This window comes from Symphalangus syndactylus, chromosome 5 (assembly GCF_028878055.3).
Source record: "Symphalangus syndactylus isolate Jambi chromosome 5, NHGRI_mSymSyn1-v2.1_pri, whole genome shotgun sequence".
In the NCBI taxonomy this organism is placed as follows: Eukaryota; Metazoa; Chordata; class Mammalia; order Primates; family Hylobatidae; genus Symphalangus; species Symphalangus syndactylus.
This window is the reverse complement of record NC_072427.2, coordinates 84,809,126-84,827,131: the sequence shown is the minus strand read 5'-3', so window position 1 is coordinate 84,827,131 and position 18,006 is coordinate 84,809,126. Positions and strand designations below refer to the sequence as shown.

The 18,006-nt window shown below is 53.3% G+C and overlaps 2 protein-coding genes across 45 annotated transcripts in view; both read left to right on the top strand.

Moving 5' to 3' along the window:
* PCBP3 (poly(rC) binding protein 3) overlaps positions 1-18,006 on the top strand; it is a 286,767-nt gene that overhangs the window by 202,924 nt on the left and 65,837 nt on the right. For 41 of the 44 annotated variants that reach the window (XR_010121153.1, XR_010121152.1, XM_055279975.2 and 38 more), the window contains 2 exons: positions 3,192-3,321; positions 7,766-7,860. The exons of 2 other annotated variants lie outside the window; for them this stretch is intronic. Coding sequence is in view for 39 of the 42 variants with exons in the window: in XM_055279975.2 (XP_055135950.1) it covers positions 3,192-3,321; positions 7,766-7,860 (225 nt within the window). In the remaining 3 variants the exon portion in view is untranslated. Of the gene's footprint in view, positions 1-3,189; positions 3,322-7,765; positions 7,861-18,006 lie in introns of those variants that run through there. One more of the 44 variants, XM_055280015.2, reaches the window with a different exon arrangement.
* On the top strand, positions 3,328-6,706 carry LOC134736813 (probable serine/threonine-protein kinase roco5). Its single transcript, XM_063640471.1, has 2 exons — positions 3,328-3,693; positions 4,209-6,706. The coding sequence occupies exon 2, from the start codon at positions 4,779-4,781 to the stop codon at positions 5,574-5,576; it is 798 nt and encodes a 265-aa protein (XP_063496541.1). The 5' UTR covers positions 3,328-3,693; positions 4,209-4,778; the 3' UTR covers positions 5,577-6,706.

Below are 18,006 nucleotides of genomic sequence, written 5' to 3'. Positions count from 1 at the left end.
GTGGGAAGGCCTGGATAGCCCTGCAAAGACCCAAACAACCAACGTGGGAACCACACACAGAGCCCCTTAGAGTTGAAGCCTGAACCCAGCCAGGCTGGTTGCCTCCTACATCTGAGATATAAATACTCTCTCTGGGATTTAAACGAGACCCAGGGCTGCCTCGGTACCCCGCCACCCTAGGTCTGTGCTGCAGGCCATGCACTGTGTGGGGTCAGGCCCACGTGTCTGTCTGCCTTCTGCCCAGGATCCAAGTGCCCGATGGCCTGAGGGCCGGACCCCACACAGGCACAGAACATGCTGCAGAAGTGACAGGCAGGTGGAACCCAGGGAGACAGAAAACCTCCTGCCAGGGAAGATGCTCGGCTTGGAGAGAGGACTAAACTCTGACCTTTTTCCTCTCTTGCCCAAATTCCTATCTGAGGAGCCTGGGGAGTCACACCCTACAAACCATAACGTCTCATGAGACGGGTTTTATTTAACCCAATATAACGTGGCTTTTCAGTCTGACAGATAAAGTAGGAAATGGAAATATTTTACCCCAAAATATGTTTATTTGCCATATTTTGAAACGGGCCTCCAAAGCCATCTTTTGTAGGGGAAAGTTTGCATCTGTAAAGAACCTGTATTAACATAACTGGATCTTTCCCCTTCCAGACCCTCCCAATCCTGAGGAGACTGGCTGAGAGTCTAGTGCCTTGTAAAGGTCTGAATAGGAAACATTTGCCATGTATTGCCTCTAAGGGCAGACACCTATGAGATTTCATCCACATAATAAGGACCCTGGTCTCCACAGCCCCTTCTCTTAACCCAGACACTCCTTCCTATTGATTCCAGGCCTTCAGATAGTAACTTAACTCATTCAACCAAGTACCCATCAGAACATCTTTTAATTCATCTGATAGAGCTGGGATATTTGCCCTACCCACATCTCACATGGAAATGTGATCCCCAGTGTTGGAGGTGGGTCTGGTGGGAGGTGTTTGGGTTATGGGGGCAGCTTCCCCATGACGGCCTGGGCCATCCCCTGGTGATGACCGAACTCTTGCCCTTGAGTTCACAGGAGACCTGGTTGTGTAAAAGTGTGTGGCACCCCCTCCCCTGCTGCTCTGCCCAGGTGACGTGCCTGCTCCTCTGCCTCCCACCATGATTGCAAGTTTCCTGATGTCAAAGAAAAAAGTCCAACTCTGTAAAATATTTGAAGAGATTTATTCTGAGCCAAATCTGCGTGAACATGGCCTGTGACACAGCCCTCAGGAGGTCCTGAGAACATGTACCCGAGGCGGTCGGGTACAGCCTGGTTTTATTCACTTTAGGGAGGCATGAGACATCAATCAAACACATTTAACAAATACATTGGTTTGGTCCAGAAAGGTGGGACAACTCAAAGTGAGGGCTTCCAGGCTATCGGTAAATGTAAACATTTTCTGGTTGACAGTTGGTTGAGTTTGTCTAAAGACCTGGGATCATAGAAAGGAAATGCTCAGGTGAAGATAAAGCGTTGTGGAGACCAAGGTTCTTCTGAAGTCTCATAGTGGTTGTCCTTAGAGACAGTGATGATAAATGCTTCCTATTCAGACCTTTAAAAGCTGCTAGACTCTCAGTTAATTTCTTCAGGACTGGGGGGGCCTGGAAGAAAAAGATCAAGCTATGTTAATAGAGATTCTTTACAGATGCAAATTTTCCCCTACAAAGGATGGCTTTGTAGGACCATCTCAAGATATGGCAAAGAAACATGTTTTGGGGTAAATTATTTTGTATTCCTTGTCTTATAATGTTATGCCAGGTTGGAAAGTAAGTCACGATATAGGGTTAAATAAAACCCATCTGATGAGAATTTATGGTTTGTAGAGCATGACTCCCCAGACCCCTTAGATGGGAAGATAGGCAAGATAAAAAAATCAGAATTGAGTCCTCACGGGAGGCACCTCTCCAGAAGCCGAGCAGATGCCATGCCGAGCCGCCTGTACAGCCTGCAGAACCCTGAGCCAGCTGAACCTCCTTTCTTTATAAATTAGCCAGCCTCAGGCATTCCTTTATGACAATGCAAGAACAGCCTAATACACCACCTATAACCCCCCACCTTTGAGCTGTCCTGCCCTTCTGGACCTCAAACCAGTGCACACCTCACTATATCTCCCTAAACCATATAAAACCAGGCTGCACCCAAAGCCACCCTGGGCACAAGTTCTTAGGTTCTCCTGAGGCTGTGCCTCAGCCATGGTCACTCACATTTGGCTCAGAGTAAATCTCTTCAATTATTATTTTGCAGAGTTTAGCTCTTCTTGTTGACAGGAGCCAGCATCTACCAGTGACCAGAAAGCCTCAAGCCCTGGTGCTGGCTTCTCTGCCACTCTTGGACCTATGAGCCCTGGATGGGGACGGGGAAACAGGGCTGCCCCCCAGGGCCTTGCTCTCCAGCGTTGACGGAGGTGTCATGTGGGAGAGGCTCGCAGAGGGCAGGGGTGTTGGCTCCCCCCACAGCCAAGCCAGGCCTCCCCCATTCCCACACCCTTCCCACTGACTGCGCTCCTCAGACCCACCCTGCACTCCTGCCTTGCAGGCCATGCCCCAGGGAGCCTCATGGACCTCCCTCACCTCCCTCCAGTCTCTGACCTGTCAACCAAAATGGGATTGTGGCAGATCTTAATCCGCTCAGAGGTTTATTTTGCCAAGGTTGAGGACTCGCCAGGGAAAGAGAGACAGAAGTTACTGTAGGACCTGTTGCCTGGGCTTTTTCCGAAGAGACTTTTAGGACTTCCGTATTTGAAGGGGAAAAAGCTGGCGGGAGGCGGTAGAGGACCTGTCATGTACGCACGGTCTCTCCAGGAATCTGCATTTCCCATAAGGTGAAGTAAACCTGGAGCAGAGGAAGACATGTGTGGGTCTCGGGCTAGGCAGAGGAGGGATGGCTTCTGGTCTTGTCTTAGTCCTGTACCTGTGAACATAAGCTGTTTATTGACACTGTCAGGGTGAGAGTCAGCAGGACACTGCCTTAGGGTACAGACTGGGGCCCAGAGGGCATTTCCTTTTGGGCAGCTGGTGAGGGAGGCCCCTGGGGAGACTGGCAGCTTTCTATCTGCAGCTGTCTGCTTAGGACCAAAAGGAAGGCCACCTTTGCATGACTCTGTTCCCAAACTGAACTCCTCGTCATAGTGGGTTTGGGCTCCTGAGATTTTATTTTCCTTTCACAGTTCCCAGGTCCCCCTTCAGTGAGGTCTTCCTGACGGATGCTGATATGGTCTGGCTGTGTCCCCACCCAAATCTCATCTTGAATTGTAGCTCCCACAATTCCTACAGGTCATGGGAGGGACTCAGTGGGAGGTAAGTGAATCATGGGGGCGGGTCTTTCCCGTGCTGCTCTCGTGGTAGTGAGTAAGTCTCATGAGATCGGATGGTTTTCTAAAGCATAGTTCCTCCACGTGCCCTTTCTTGCCAGCCACCATGTAAGACATCCCTTTGCTCTTCCTGCGTCTTCCACCATGATTGTGGGGCCTCCCCAGCCATGTGGAACTGTGAATCCATGAAACCTCTTTCCTTTATAAATTACAGTCTCGGGTATGTCTGTATTACCAGCGTGAGAACAGATTAATACAGATGCCACATAAAACCCCAATCCAGCCTTTCCAGCCTTGTCCACTGCCACCAGCTCCTGCTGCTTGTCTGCTCCTTCGTTGGTGTCGCCGTCCTTGAGATGTGAGTTCTGTGAACGCCCAGCGCTGTGCTGCGGTATCAGCAGGTCCCCGACCAGGAGCAGCTGGGCCAGGAGGGGCCGTGCAGCAGAGGTGGCCAGCGGGTCAGCCGGACCGGGAGGGGCCGTGCAGCAGAGGTGGCCAGCGGGTCAGGGTGCAAGGCCAGAGAGGGTTCTCTGAGAGAGAACTGCATCATATGGGGGTTCCCCTGCATGGCTATGCATCAGAAGCAGGGATGAATCCATTTCACACTTTCCCCATTTACTGCTTCAGAACCCCTGGGGAGGAAAACTCCCAGGTTGCCCAGGAAACTCCACAGTGGCCCTTGGGACCCTGAACAGCTGGCCTTCCACTGGCTGCCAGCCTCACCCTGGCTCCCTGCCTCTGCTCAGGGGAGGCCAGTCCTAACATGCGACATCTCCCCTCTTGGAGAAACCACTAGGCGCAGCCGTCAGTGTGATGGGTGGGCGCTTGGCCCCGGGGAGGGCTCCACACTTGGCTGGGCACCTCCCTCTCCAGGGCCTGTTCCAGCACCGAGTGGGCCTTTGGGGATCGTGCACCGTGAGCAGCACAGCTGGACCCCAGGTGAGGGCACTTCACCTCCCAGGCCTGGTCTCCACACCCGGGTCACAGAGAGACACGTCAGCTGAGGAAGCAGGGCAGGCGGCCTCTTCCTTCAACACCTTTAACTTCCTTTAAATGGAGAAGCAGCTGTATTCACATACATGTACTAAATGTGACATTTTCACAGCATCACCATTAGGTCTCTAATTTTATTACGTCGAAAGTTGCGTGTTGGCAGGAGTGACGTCGCTAACAGCAGTTAGGACTGTGCAGCTGACTTGGTTGACATTTCACACCATGTTGCGTCTGTGTTGAACACGCAGCTGGGGCTGCAACTTACATGGCCTTTTATCCTCTTTCTACTGAAATGGTTCAAAAACAGAAGGGTTCCATGGAGAAATGGCAGATTCTGGGTGGGGAAGCACAGATGAGCCTGAGCACATGACAGCCCCAAGGCAGAAAACCCATCGCCCTGGAGGGACACCGAAGCCCACCTGAAAGAGCCTGTCATGGCCAGCAGCAAAGATGGTGCGAGGCTGTGTGACGGCGCAGAGTAAAACAGGCACAATGCAGACTGCGGGGGAGATGGACAGCCCTTCCTTACGCAGGCAGTTGCACACACGTGATGCAGCCGTGCCCCTCCGGCCGGCAGCGACCCCTCCTCTGAGCGCGGCCCTGGGAGCAGGATTGGTAGAGGAAACAGTGTGGCGAGGAGCAGCCCTTGGCAGCGACCCCTGTGGAGGTGCAGCGCTCGCCCTGTGTGCAGATGACTGTGTTCCACTCCGAGGCTGCTGGCAGTACCCCTCCAAGCAGGGCCGCTCTGTACCTCCCCTCGCCTTCACTGGGCTCTTGGCATTGAGCCAGCGGCTCCTCCTGCCCATCCTGGGCCCTGTGGAGGCCCCTGCCCCAGTTCCCCTCCTGCCTCTGGGCTGCTCCTTCCTGGTCACACCCTCAGCTCCTCCCTTCACAAGCACCGTGGCTTGGTGTGCAGCTGCCTCCCTGCCTTCTCACCTCTGCCAGCACCCCCTCTCAGCTGCTGCCTGGTCAGCTTCCTTCTTCCCACCGCACACGGCAGGTGGGAAGGCCACTCACCCACAGCACCCACCTGGGCCTCGACACTGCTTGCAGCCACCCACCTTCCACCCTACTGTCAACCAGGCCCTGCCTGCCTGTTCTGCTTTGCCTTCCAGCAGGCTGTTTGTGACCACCACAGGCCCGCCCAAGCCAGACTCAATGCTCAGTGTCCAGTCCTCCCCCAGCCACCTGGGGCAACAGCCTGGGCCCTTGCCAGCCTGGGTCCCAGCCCCACCACCCAAGCTTTAGGGTCAGAGCATGCCTTGAGTGATTCTGCCATTGTTCTCCCCATCCATAACAGGAACCCCACACCGAGAGCTGCTCAAGATTAAATTAGGCAGCAGTGCCAGATGCAGAGCGAGAGTTGTCTTAATGTGGCCACTGCATCCTCCTCCTCTTCTTCCCTGACCACTCCGTGTTCACAAGCTCAGTGCTTGCAGACAGCACCGAGGGCAGAGCCTGTCCAGTGGAGAGGAATGGACTGGATGGCGCCAGCTGGGCCTGCTTCTCGCCCTCCACTTCAGCTTGTGCCTCCTTTGGCCCCAAAATTATAAGTACAGACTACAAGGAAATAAGAGAGAGACAGAACAGGATCCACCCAAAGGTCACGGTTTTAGTCCGTTTCTGCTGCTAGAACAAGATACCCAACACTGGGCAATTTATAAACAGAATCAATATATGGCTCACCGTTATGGAGACTGGCAATCCAGGATCAAGACTCTAGCAGGTTTCACGCCTGAGAAGGGTCGGCCTGTCTGAGACAGCACCTTGAACGCTGCTTCCCCTGGAGGCCACGAACGCCGTGTCCCCGTGGTGGATGGGATGTGAGGGTAAAAAGGACCCTGCTAGTTTTCTTGAGCCTTTTTATGAGGCACTGATCCATTTCTGAGAGCAGAGTCTCATGGCCTAATCACCTCCTGATACCATCGCACTGGGTCTTAAGTTTCAACATAGGAATTGGGGCGGGGGGGACACGTACATTTAAATCATAGCAACAATCATTACATTATTAGTTACTATAACAATTCAAAATACCTGGAATTGTCAGTCATTGCAGATTTTTATGCATCAGAATAAATGCATAAAAATGCACAAAATGCAATACTGTGGGGAATCTGCTCCCTTTTATGCAGACTTCAATATATTAACATAGAAAAATATTTCATATATAATAGTAAGCAAGAAAAACAAACATGGTTGGTTACGATTTTTGCTAAAAAGATATAAAAACACAGGCCTACTAGACAAAAGTCTGAATAGGCAGATCTCAAGATAACACATATCAACTGTGGTCCTTCTGGGTAATGATCAGTGACAGGTTTTTCTTTTGCATGTGCACATACTCTGTTTTTTTCTGTATGAATCTCCGATACTCATTATTTTAGCGTCTTTAATAAGCAATCGGCTGACTTTGCTTGGTCAGTAAGACATGCAGGACTCCACACTCTGTCTCTGTGCCTTATCTGGCATCAGAAAGCTGCAAGCACATTGCCTGGGCCCCAGCAGGAGCCAGCTCAGCCTGTCCCCGATGAAACCGGGCCCTCTTCACAGCCCAGTGGCTTCTCTTTGCATTCACGTTTCACCTCTGCCCATTGTGTGTGCTTTTCCCATTACTGCCCCTGAGTCTTGTGTAACGTGGGATCAAGGTAAGAAGCCTGTAACAGAACAGAGGGTGACTTTCTCCTCTGTTCTGTGGCAGAAGTGCCCAGTTTGATGGGTGGAGCAGTGTGCATCCTGCACCTCCTCTCTTGGCCCCGAGTGCCTGGGCTGTGGGATCCTGGGCTAGGCCTTTCCACCCCACCTGCCCGGGGCACAGCTGGCATCAGGACCACATTTGAGGCTGCAGCTCGTCCACTCAGCTTTGCATGGGTCTTGCTTGTGGGGCAGACCTAGAACATCTCAGTCACAACAAAGAAGTAAACAGGGAAAGGAGGGAATTTCCAGTTTATGCTGTTTCAGGTACCTCCTCCTGGTGAGGAATAGCCTCATCCTAAAGTTCATGAGGACCTGCAAGAGCGTCGCCAGCCAAGCCCAGGTCAGCCCCGCTGTCCGGGTAGGGACCTGCTTTGTGCCTACGCCGCCCATGGCAGACCGGCGGCAGCAGCAGCAAAAGCTCGTGTCTTAGGAGCTGTGTTGGGATTAATGCTGGGCCCTGGGGTTTCTGCCCCCACCCACCCCTTCCTATTCCAGGGGCTTAGCTGCTGCGGCCGTGTGTCCTGCAGGCTCGCCGGGCTATTGAGTTGCCCCTGTTGGGGGAAGGGGGTATTGAAATGACAGCGCATGAGTGCTGGGTACACCCTCCAAGGGCATGAGGGGAGCTGGGCAAAAAGTGGGTCACATGTGCCTGGCCCATGTCACGCGGCTCCCGCCCGAGGCCAATGGGGTGGGCAGCCTCCCTCGGTGGAGAGCGAAGCACCACTCTCATTTTTCTCCGTTAGCATCTCATCTTGTCTAAACGGGGAGAGTGGCCATCTGTCCGATACCCGCATCAAACCTGATCGTTCCCAGCCTCACAGAGCTGCTTTGTTCCGAGGTAAGGGATTGAGGGCCCTAGGTGAGCGGTCCATGGGCTGGACGGTTGGCTGAGACTGGCTTCGAGGGGAGTCCCAGGCGGCGTGGCAGGCAGAGTTTGTGCTTGGTTGACTGTCGGAGAAATGCCTAGAGGAACCGCATAGCCGTGCATGAGGCGTTACGATGAAAAAGCGGAAACTATGTTACATTTAAGCCCGTTCAGGTGATGAGGCTCCCGTCAGGCCTGCTGTTCCACTAACAGGGTTCCTTCCGAGGACCCATATCAAGTGTTAATAATGTTCTTTACTAGTCGAGTGTTATTATTTGTGGAAACATAAATGTGGTTTTACAGATGTTTGTCAATCAGAGACACTGGATGTGGTGTGGGAGTGTGATTCTCTCACCTGTGCAAACACTGGTCACCCTCATGGGGCCAGACTTTTCAGTCTGATGAGTGCCTTCAATCCCTGCTTCTGTGGGTGAATGCTGGCCTCTGAAGTGAACAGGTGAGCGTGTCCCCGCCACTAGCGTGGGGCACTGTGAAGTCCAGCATCCGAGTGAGGCGGGATCATGGGTGCTGCCGATGGATGGAGAGCATGCACTTTTGCAGCTTGGTACTTAAAATGGGGAAGAACATGATTCTCTTAACCTCAGGAAGGCCAGTGAGCAGGATTCCTGTGTGATGAAGCCATCAGGGAATGCATAATACTTTAAAATGTTCAGAAAACGATGCTGAGTTTTGCAGTTCATAAATCACAACAAAATTTTTTATTTTCACCTATTGTAAATGAACTAAAGTGTTCCCTTAGCTCAGGATCCTTCTGGTGAAGGTATTTTGGCAGTTGTGAGTACAATAGAGAGGGTTTGCAGTGTCTGTGTGGTGTGTCGACCATCACTGCCATGTTTAGACACATTTCCTGCTCCTGCTTGCATTTGCTGGGAAAAATGTTCCCAGAAATAGCTTGCCAGAGCCAAAGTCATAACAGAGTTTGATTTGAGTGTGTCCTATCAGCGAAATGGTTTTTCCTTTCAGAGATAAATATTTTAAATTTGTGTTTTAACTGGCTTTCCAGGCAAGTGGGTCTGTGACCAAGTTCATAGAAATAAATATGAACACTTTAGATTTTTAAAGTCTTCTACATTTTCGTTGTATCGAATAGCAGTTGTACCCTTGATAATAAAAAGAAGCCTTTCTCTGCGTGAAAGTAATGTCTTTTGAAAACATTCTGCATTTAGGCTAATACCCAGTTCCCACCAACTACAGCCTTCAAATGAATCTCATGTAACATTTCTAAAGGACTGTTTCTTACCCACTGCCAATCTTGAGGAAAGGGAATTTTTCTCTCATTTCATTAAGATGGGGTAGAAGAATTTAATGTTTTTCATATTTGTGATTATAAATGCTTCTTTTATGCTTGGGGAAAGTCCCACTTATTTTGATGCAGTTTTTAACATTATCTCCATTTTTCTGCTCCACCTGACGTATGTCCCAAAACTTGGTTTAATGGGAGCAATTAGTCATCGTATGTGGTCAGAAGACAGGGAGATACTGCTGTAATGAGCATGCCTGCTCATGTTGAAAAAATTACAAAATCGTAGCCCACCCCCAGTCGCCTTTAGGGGAGAATGCGTACTGCTATCTCCAGGAACAAAGCCTTCCCTGCGCGGCTAGTGCTACTGGATGGATATTCCTTCGCTTCTATCAGTAGAAGATATCGCTGTTTCTGCAGAAATAACGAAATGGAATAATGCAGAAGCAACAAGGTGATGTCCCCTTTGTACTTCTCAGAAGAACCTCCGTGCCTCCCGCCCCGTCCGCCACTGAGTATCTCATGCAGTGGCGTGTCCTCTGGCACCAGGCAGGGACTGACGTTCTCCCTCACATTGGCCTCATTCCTCTGGGCCCTGACTCATTTGGGAACTGAAAGGGCTGTTTGGTGGAGCTGGGTTTGAGGGTGGTCTTCCGCAAGGCCCTGCAGACGCCACACAGCCTTCTCTGTGTGTGGGGTGTGTGTTGTCACCAGGAGCTGTGGGCTGTGCTCAGAAAGCGGGAACTGGTGCTGCTTCTGCACGGCCAGGACCTCGGCAGGGCAGGCAGCTGTCTTGCAGAGATGTCAGGCGGGCTTGGGGTGTGTGCCCCCCACAGCCGGAGCCTCCCAAAGAGACATTTTCACCCCAGCTGAGGTGACTGAAGGGACTCAGGGCCACAGGCCGGATGCTGTGACAGGGTCTCCAGGAACCCCGCATGGACTGGACCATCTGTGGGCAGAGCCAGCAGGCTTGGCCTGTCCTGCCGCACTCCAGCCAGCAGAATAGCAGTGGGCTTCCTTCTCCAAGCATGGGCTGCAGTGTTTCAATGAAATAGGACAAGTCAGTGGCTCTCCACATATGACCCCTGGACCCCTCTTGCCATCACCTGAGAACCTTCTGGACCTTCTGGATCTGTAAATTCTCACCTTTCCTCCCCACCAGACTATGTCAGGAGCACTGAGGTAGGGCCCAGCTGAGTGTCCACACTTTGCACCTAGGGTCAGGGGCGCAGCCTGTGCTGTTCAGTGAGCCATCAAGTCAGATATAAACCAGACAGACCTGTGGCCCAGTGACAGGAATTCCAGGTGCACAGGCCAGGGTTCTTATTGCAAGGAAATGACACAGGGCCTGCCCCATCTGCCCCAGTGCCGAGCAAAAGAGAGGCTCGTGGAACGTGAGAGGAGAAGGGGCTGTGGAGAAAATGTGGTCCTGCTTGCTCATGGTCAAGGTTAACAGGAACCCAAGACAGAGGCTGGGTGGGAGGGACGTTGTGGCAGAGGCTGTGAGGCCTCCAGGGGCTCAGGAGAAATGAAGGGTCTGTCTCTGGGGCAGGAACCAGCCACAGATGGCCTTAGGGGAGGAGAGGACCTGGCTGGGGAGGGGTCTGGTGGGAGGCGGGGGCGGCTGGGGCAATCCCAGAGAGGCTGAGGTGTTCAGGCTGGCCCCAGACGCACACGGGCGTGAAGCCTGTTCAGAAGCCAGCTCCTCACACCCTCTCCCCCTGCCAGAGGCTCCAGCACCCCCTCCCCCCTCTTCTCCCCTCCCTTCCCTGTGGTCCTCCTGCCCACCCCCACCCCCGTCCGCATGTGCACCGTCACGGAGATGCGTGTACTAGAGCAGAGATCGGGGACTGTCATCGAAGGACACAGGAAAGAAGGGAACAGGAATCCCATAACAGAACATTATCCGGCAGGAGTAATTAACACAGGCAGGACTGGAGGCTGGTTTTGTTTTGTTTTGCTTAAAAAACAGTGGTATTTAAATTAATGGGCATGGGAAGACTATTCAGTGAAAGACATCGGTCATTGAGGTATCTATTCAAAAACACGGTTTAGTACTCCGCCACACAGCGAACGCAACGCCACAGCAGCCATAGAAACGTGTGTTGCTGTTTAACGTGGTCTTTTTGGGGAGGGCATCCTAAGCAGAGCAGGCGTGGAAGGGAAGGTGACGGACGGAACGAAACGCGGGCACGCAACGGCCGCTGCGCCGGATCTGAGGCAGGGCCAGCCTGTGGGAGCAGCAACATCGCTCGCAGGACAGCGATGGGGCCCCCACGAATCAGCGTGAAAGCAGCAACCACGTAGAACGTACAGCTGCTAAGAAACACAGAATACCGATGACCCGAAAGACTTCCCGATGGTAGTCACCAGCACACAGGACCTGGCGCAGGCGTGCAGGCAGGGTGTGCCCCTACGGGGTCCCTGGCGCACCTGCTACCGGCACTCACCGCACGCGGAGGGTGCGGGCCATGAAGGTTATAAATGCAGATATCCTTCCACCAGCCAGTTCTCCTTCCAGGAATCTGCCACCCGACCCTTGCGTTGTGTACAGACATGGTCCAGGTGTTTGCAACGTGATTGTTTATCAGAGAGAGAGAAGGGAAACCTCCAGGCTGACTGTAGCTGCAGGAGCTCTGGGGCTGCGCCCATCGTGGAGACGGATAGCTGTCTCTCATGAACACAGGACAGCAAGTCTGGCTGCGGCCACAGAAGACTCGCCCTCCTGGACGCAGCGTCTTCCTTCCTCAGCCCCACACTGGAGGTGGCCAGTGCCATCCGCAGCAGAAGGGGCCAGCCGGGACCAGGCTCACGCCGTGGAATTCTGCTCTGTGGTAAGAGGAAGAGCGATAGCTGGAACCCAGCGCTGTCGCACACACAGCATGGATGAGTCTCAGAAATGTTACTTTGAGTCAAAAAGCTGGACCCAAAAAGGTGCAAGCCAGATGCTGCTGAAGAGGCCGCAGGAGGCCGGCAGCCAGGGGGTCTGGCCCCTCACTCGGAGGCTCAGCCGGCAGCCAGGGGGTCTGGCCCCTCACTCGGAGGCTCAGCCGGCAGCCAGGGGGTCTGGCCCGTCACTCGGAGGCTCAGCGGCCCCGTCTGGAATTAGTGGCCACACGGTGAGTGCCGAGTGGACATCAAGCCGTCACTTCAGACTCGTGCGCTTCACTGCCTGTCGGTTATGCCTGGGTTTTGAAATCAAGTCACAGAACACCTGGAATGTGGTGTTTACGCAGAACAAAGCGGGTGCCTCGGAGGAGAGAGCCCAGGGACAGGGGCTCCTCCCGGTGTGGGCGCCCAGGGTTGCAGGGTGGCTTCCTCTGTCTGCACGGTTTTCAGAGCCCCAGGGTCCTGCCTGCCCGGCTGCATGGAGGCGGCCCACATCCTGCTCTGCCCCCCCGAATCTCAGCCTGAACAGCTTCGCTGGTGTTTGTGTTGACTTATTTGTTCTTTTTTTGTTGTTGTTTTTAAATGATTCCGATGCTGTTACAGTCAAATCTTTTAAAAGCCACAGGTCTGGGTGACCTACAAATGTGTGTTTCTGACTTTCTGCAGTTTAAATCGCCACTGAGCCTTAGGGCATCTGGCCCGCGCATTGAGGAATCCACGTGGGTTTCGGGGTCCCCATGCCTGCCCAGCTCCCTGCTTCAGCCTGGGCGGGTCTGGCAGGCATTTCTGCGAGCCTGTCCCTGGGCCCGCCTCCTGGCCAGACTTCCAGAAACATTGTCCACATCCCCGTTGCATGTCCCCCTGTCACCGGAGACTGCAGCCCACAGCACTGGGAAGAACCCGGGAGGCAGGCGTTAGGACGGAGTGGCCGATACAGGGAAGGGAGCCATGGCAGACGTCCTCACCCAAGCCAGGGCTTCCTGCCCCTGTGGTACTGACAGGAATCCGCAGGACATGGGGCTGGCTTTGGGCAGCTTGGTGGACACTTCTCTTTCAGATCCTGCCACAGCAAAGCTCACGAGACTCACTTCTTCCCATTGGAATTCAGTAAGAACAAATTCAACAATTCAGACGCCCCAGCTGGAGGTTTATTTTATGGATTTTACCTGTGTGGTATTTAGGGATGTGTTTATGAATAAAGGTGTGCGTTCTGGCAAGTAGAAATACAGAGCTTGTCTTTAACCCAAGTATCTGTAACTTTATCCAACGCAGACACTGAAATACAATAAAAACAAACCAAACCCATTAAACATGAATTAGATGAGGCAGGCTGATGGGAGGTTGTGGGATTAACAGGCCATCAGCGGATTGAAGCTGCGCACATCACTGGGATGCCGCTGCCGGAGGATTCGGTCTAATCCGGGAGCATCTGGCTGGGCAGTGGGCAGCGTCTGCAGTCGTGGCTGCTTGAAGGTATGAAGGTTGTGGCCTTTGCTTCCCCCCATCAGGCTGCCCCACCCTCGACCCCACCCAGACCCCTCGGGCACTCTGGGGTCATCTTCAGCTCCCCCTTCTCTTCCTTCCTTCTCTTCCGCCTGGGCCCCTACTGTGACCTGAGGTCAGCAGAGGACCCTGGCAGGTGGCCGCCCCCTGGGGCTCGACTGTGCAGGTGAGGCTTGGGGTGACTGCTGCTCCTGCTCCTCTCGCTGTCCCCACCCTCTGCCATCATGCTGTCAACATGCATGTGGGCTGCAGCCCTCAGCCTGCAGGACGCTGTCAGTGCAGCTCCTCAGTGGCCAGGGCAGCTCCATGCTGGGAGGAGATGGGTGTGGAGACCTCAGTGGACAGAAGGGCAGTGGGGCCTGGGAAGTGTGACTCCAGGGCCCCAGGGCCTGTCCCCTCGCCACCAACGTTGCATGCCACCACACCTGGCACCTCTTTGGATCCCTGCAGCCCTGACCACAGAGCTGCGTACGCATTCCCTCACAGGCAGGGCCCACCAAGGTGCTGTGGCCACACTGGGGTTTAGCACCAGTGCCTTCAAACCAATGGTGCCAGGCCCAACCACTGACTCACACTGTGCTTAGCTTTTTAGTCGGATTTTTTGTAGCTGTTAGTCACACTTCAAACTTTAATTTTTCGTGTATGTTTCTTATCTAAGTTATCTTTATTTTTATTGAATTTATTTTTGTTCATTTATTTTTTAGTTGTAATGTTATCGCTTTATTTTCTTAACCTTCATAAATCTATTTTAACTACTTTTATCATTTATTTATCTTGTATCACTCATTTTTATTCCCTTTAAAGTTTTACTCAACATTTATTATCTTCTGGGTTTTTCTTAGTGATTTTTTTTTCTTTCTTTTGGGAAGATTCTTAATGGTTTTAGTTGCTTTAGCTTGTATCTTTTTTAAGGAGATATTTTTAGCAGATACCATTTGTCGTATTATTAAAATATTAAGATGCTGAAAGAAATGATTTGCTAATCTAATTTCAGCTTATTTTCCTGTCATAATAGAGTGATCTGCCATCTTGCCTGTGATGATGAATGAGTCTCCTAAAAACATTAATTCATGCATCCACGGGACCTGCCAGCCCCATGCACACCCTTCCTAGGGCAGCCGGGAGGCTGGGAGCTGCATCTCCTGCTTCCCTCCTCCCCAGCCCTCCATGGAGACACGCATGACCTCTGCCTGCAGCCTTGTGCGGCCAGACCTGGTTGGGAGCAGCTCTGGTTGGCTGGAAGCTCCTGGGGTCTGAAGTGATGAGGCCTGGCCCTGCACCCCGGGCCCTTCCTGTGCACAGCAGGGTTGACTGGGAGGACTAGAGGGTTCAAACCCTACTGCCACTGCCCACCGCCTGCCACACGACCATGGGCCAAGCCACTCACTGCCTCTGGCCTCTGGCCTCTTTCCCCAGCTGCGTGTGTACAGCCAGCAAGTTTGTGAGTAGTGTTACCCTGTTTCTGATCCCACCACACTCATCCTGTTCTGAAGGCAGAGGGGATGGTAACTCTTCTTAGGACAGGGAAGTCAGCCCTCTCATGCGCAGAACCCCTGTGGCACGTGGCCGGCCTTCACACCAAGTCTTCACACCCCTCATAAGACCAGCCAGGAAATGGGGGCCCCCAGGGGAGGCTGTATAACCCAGTGCCAGGGAGATCTCAATACCCGCTGGGGAAGGCCATGCAGCCCAGTGCCCGGGAGAGACAGGAACCCACCCAGGAAGGCAGTGCAGCCCAGCCCCAGGAGAGATGGGAACCCTCCTGGGAAGGCCATGAAGCCCAGTGCCCAGGAGAGCCCAGCACCCCCCAGGGAAGGCCATGCAGCCCAGTGCCTGGGAGAGACGGGCACCCCCTTGGGAAGGCCATGCAGCCCAGTGCCCCGGAGAGCTGGTGCCCTGTGACTGGGGTAGGGAAGGGGCTGTGCGGGCCTTGCCTGAGTCCTCCTCCCTCTACTTGCACCCAGAAACCTTCATGGGAGACACCTCCTCTCCAGGACCCCGGGGGCAGGGGTGATACTGCAGAGGCGGCTCTGGGCTTCCTCCCCATCCCCTGCCAGGCTCTGCTTCACTCCTGCAGCCAGGGCAGGGGCGTGGGGTGTGGAAGGAGAAGCGAGTGGCCCCTTATCTTCAATCCTTGCTGGAAGCTGCAGTCCCTGAGCCTAACCAGGCCACAAGAATGCAGAACCAGCTGAAAGGAGGCCAGGGCCACTGCCCTCTCCCCGCCCTTGGCGCCAGCACCGTGGCCACGATCTTTCTGGTGCCACAGTCTCCGACTCTGTGGGAAGAAGCATCCCCGGACTTGCCTCTCTCCTCAGAGCCCTGGTTCCACGGAGGGAAGGTGGCTTCCATGCCTGTCTCTGGGATCTTTCCTTAAGCAGCTCCTGGAAGGTCGCAGTGGCATCTCCTGCTGCGGTGACAGTTCTCCTGGGACGTGGAAGGTCCCAGGCTTTGGAGAACACTCCTGGAGCAGAGGCCTCCGTCCCCCCAGGGGAGGGGCTGGGCTCCGATTTGGGGGCCCACATGAATGAGTGAGCAAACACCCCAGAGGGTTGGGAGAGCGTCCACTCGTGCTGGCGGCAGCTGTGTGCTGTTGCTCCAACATGCTCCGCCTGGGCATCCCGCACGATTTAAGTGAGCTGGGGAGGGGTGTGGATGAGGATGAGGGCTCTCCTGGGGTGAGGGTCCCTCCTCAGTGCCACGTCCATGCAGACCCGTGTAGACCCAGCCTTTTTCTCCATAGCCAGGTGGGCTTTACTTTTCCTTAAACATCTTAGATGGTTCTCAGGTAATCGGAGGCTCGTCTGCTTTTCATGCTAGCAGTGCAATGCCCCATTTTATCGTGTGTCTAAAAGGCGTCCCTGATCCCGCATTTTTCCTAGTTTCCTCAGTTACCTCCCGCGACCATTTGCTGTAATGAAAGCTGGAAGGAGAGCTCCGTGCTCTACCCACCCACTTCCGTGAAAAGTGGGAACAAGGACACAGATTTGGAATCAGTGCTGTGTTTTTGTGTTTTGGTAAATTGTCTTTACCTTCCCTGAGCTGTTTTCTTCCATTCCTACGGGATTGGATTCAATTCTATTTGATGGTGATGGCTGTGGACAGCACTAAGTGCCCTCCGAGCTTCTACAGTGGAGCAGCCTGCTCAGTGTCCAGGCCCCGGAGTCCGCGTTGGGGCTGCGGTCCCAGTGCCGCTGCCACTGTGTGGCTGTCGGCAAGGTCCAGTCGGCCTGTGGCTTCGGTGCTTGGAGGGCTGTGGCAAGGGCTGTCTGTGCCTGGCGCGTGGTAAACAGTCTATCAGTGCATTGTTTATTATTATTTGTATGGTTATTGAGGTTCTCCTTTAATTTATCAATTATGTTGACAGAATTTGTGATATTACGATACCCATCCATTCCTAAAATAAACCCCATTAAGATATTGTCTGATTAGTCTTCATATATACTGCTGATTGCATTTGTTCATATTTGATTTGGAACATGAGTTGGAATTTCTGTCTAGGTAGAAGCTGGCATTGCTGGGTCACAGCATGCGCCCACCATCAACCTTCCTGGGTGCACCGAGTGGCTTTCCTCGGTGATACGGGCGAGCGGGGCGGGCCACCTCGTGTCGTGTGCTCTCCCACGCTTCCTGGAGCAATTTTTGTTGGGCTGTGTCTTCACCTCTGGGGGCTGTGGGGTGTGTGCTGCAACTTTCTGTTGCCTCTACCTCCTGGCTCTGATGCGCTCCACTGCCTTTTGGATCACGGATTGGCCATGAGGGTGTCCCTCTGGGATGTGCCTGCTCAAGACCTCTGCCCAGTCCTCTGTGAGCAACCCAGAAATATTCTCTGCATAGGAACCCCTTGTCATTAAACAACTGCAGGTACCTTCTCTCACTTGTGGGCTGTATTTCTGTCCCCTCACAGTGTCGGTTGACCCAAACAAAATCTTAATTCTAACGTGGTTTATCATTTCAGCCTTTTTCTTAACAGTCAGAGCTTTCTGGTGTCTGAAAACTCTGCCCTTCTCCCCTGCCTCCCAGCTCTGTGTAAATCTTCTCCCCCGCCTCCCAGCTCTGTGTAAATGGCGTCCTGTGCTGTCTTTCAGACGTTGTGTCGTTTACGCTTCCCCTTGAGATGCACAGCGTCGAAGTCCGTGTGAGGGTGGATTGATGAGGGGGTTCAGATTTCATTTTATTCACCGGCCGGTACAGACGACCACACGCTGGGTACTGAAAGGCCTTCCGCTCTGCCCCTGTCTGTGCGCACCTGTTTTTCATGACCTTCCGTTGAATGAGTCCATGGTCTACGTGTCTGGTTTTTGTTGTTGTTGTTGTTGGGTTTTTGTTTTTTTTTTTGAGACAGGGTCTCGCTCTGTCACCTAGGCTGCAGAGCAGTGGTGCAACCTCAGCTCACTATACTCTCCACCTCCCAGGCAGCTGGGACTACAAGTGTCGCCATCCTGCCTGGCTAATCTTCAAATTTTTTG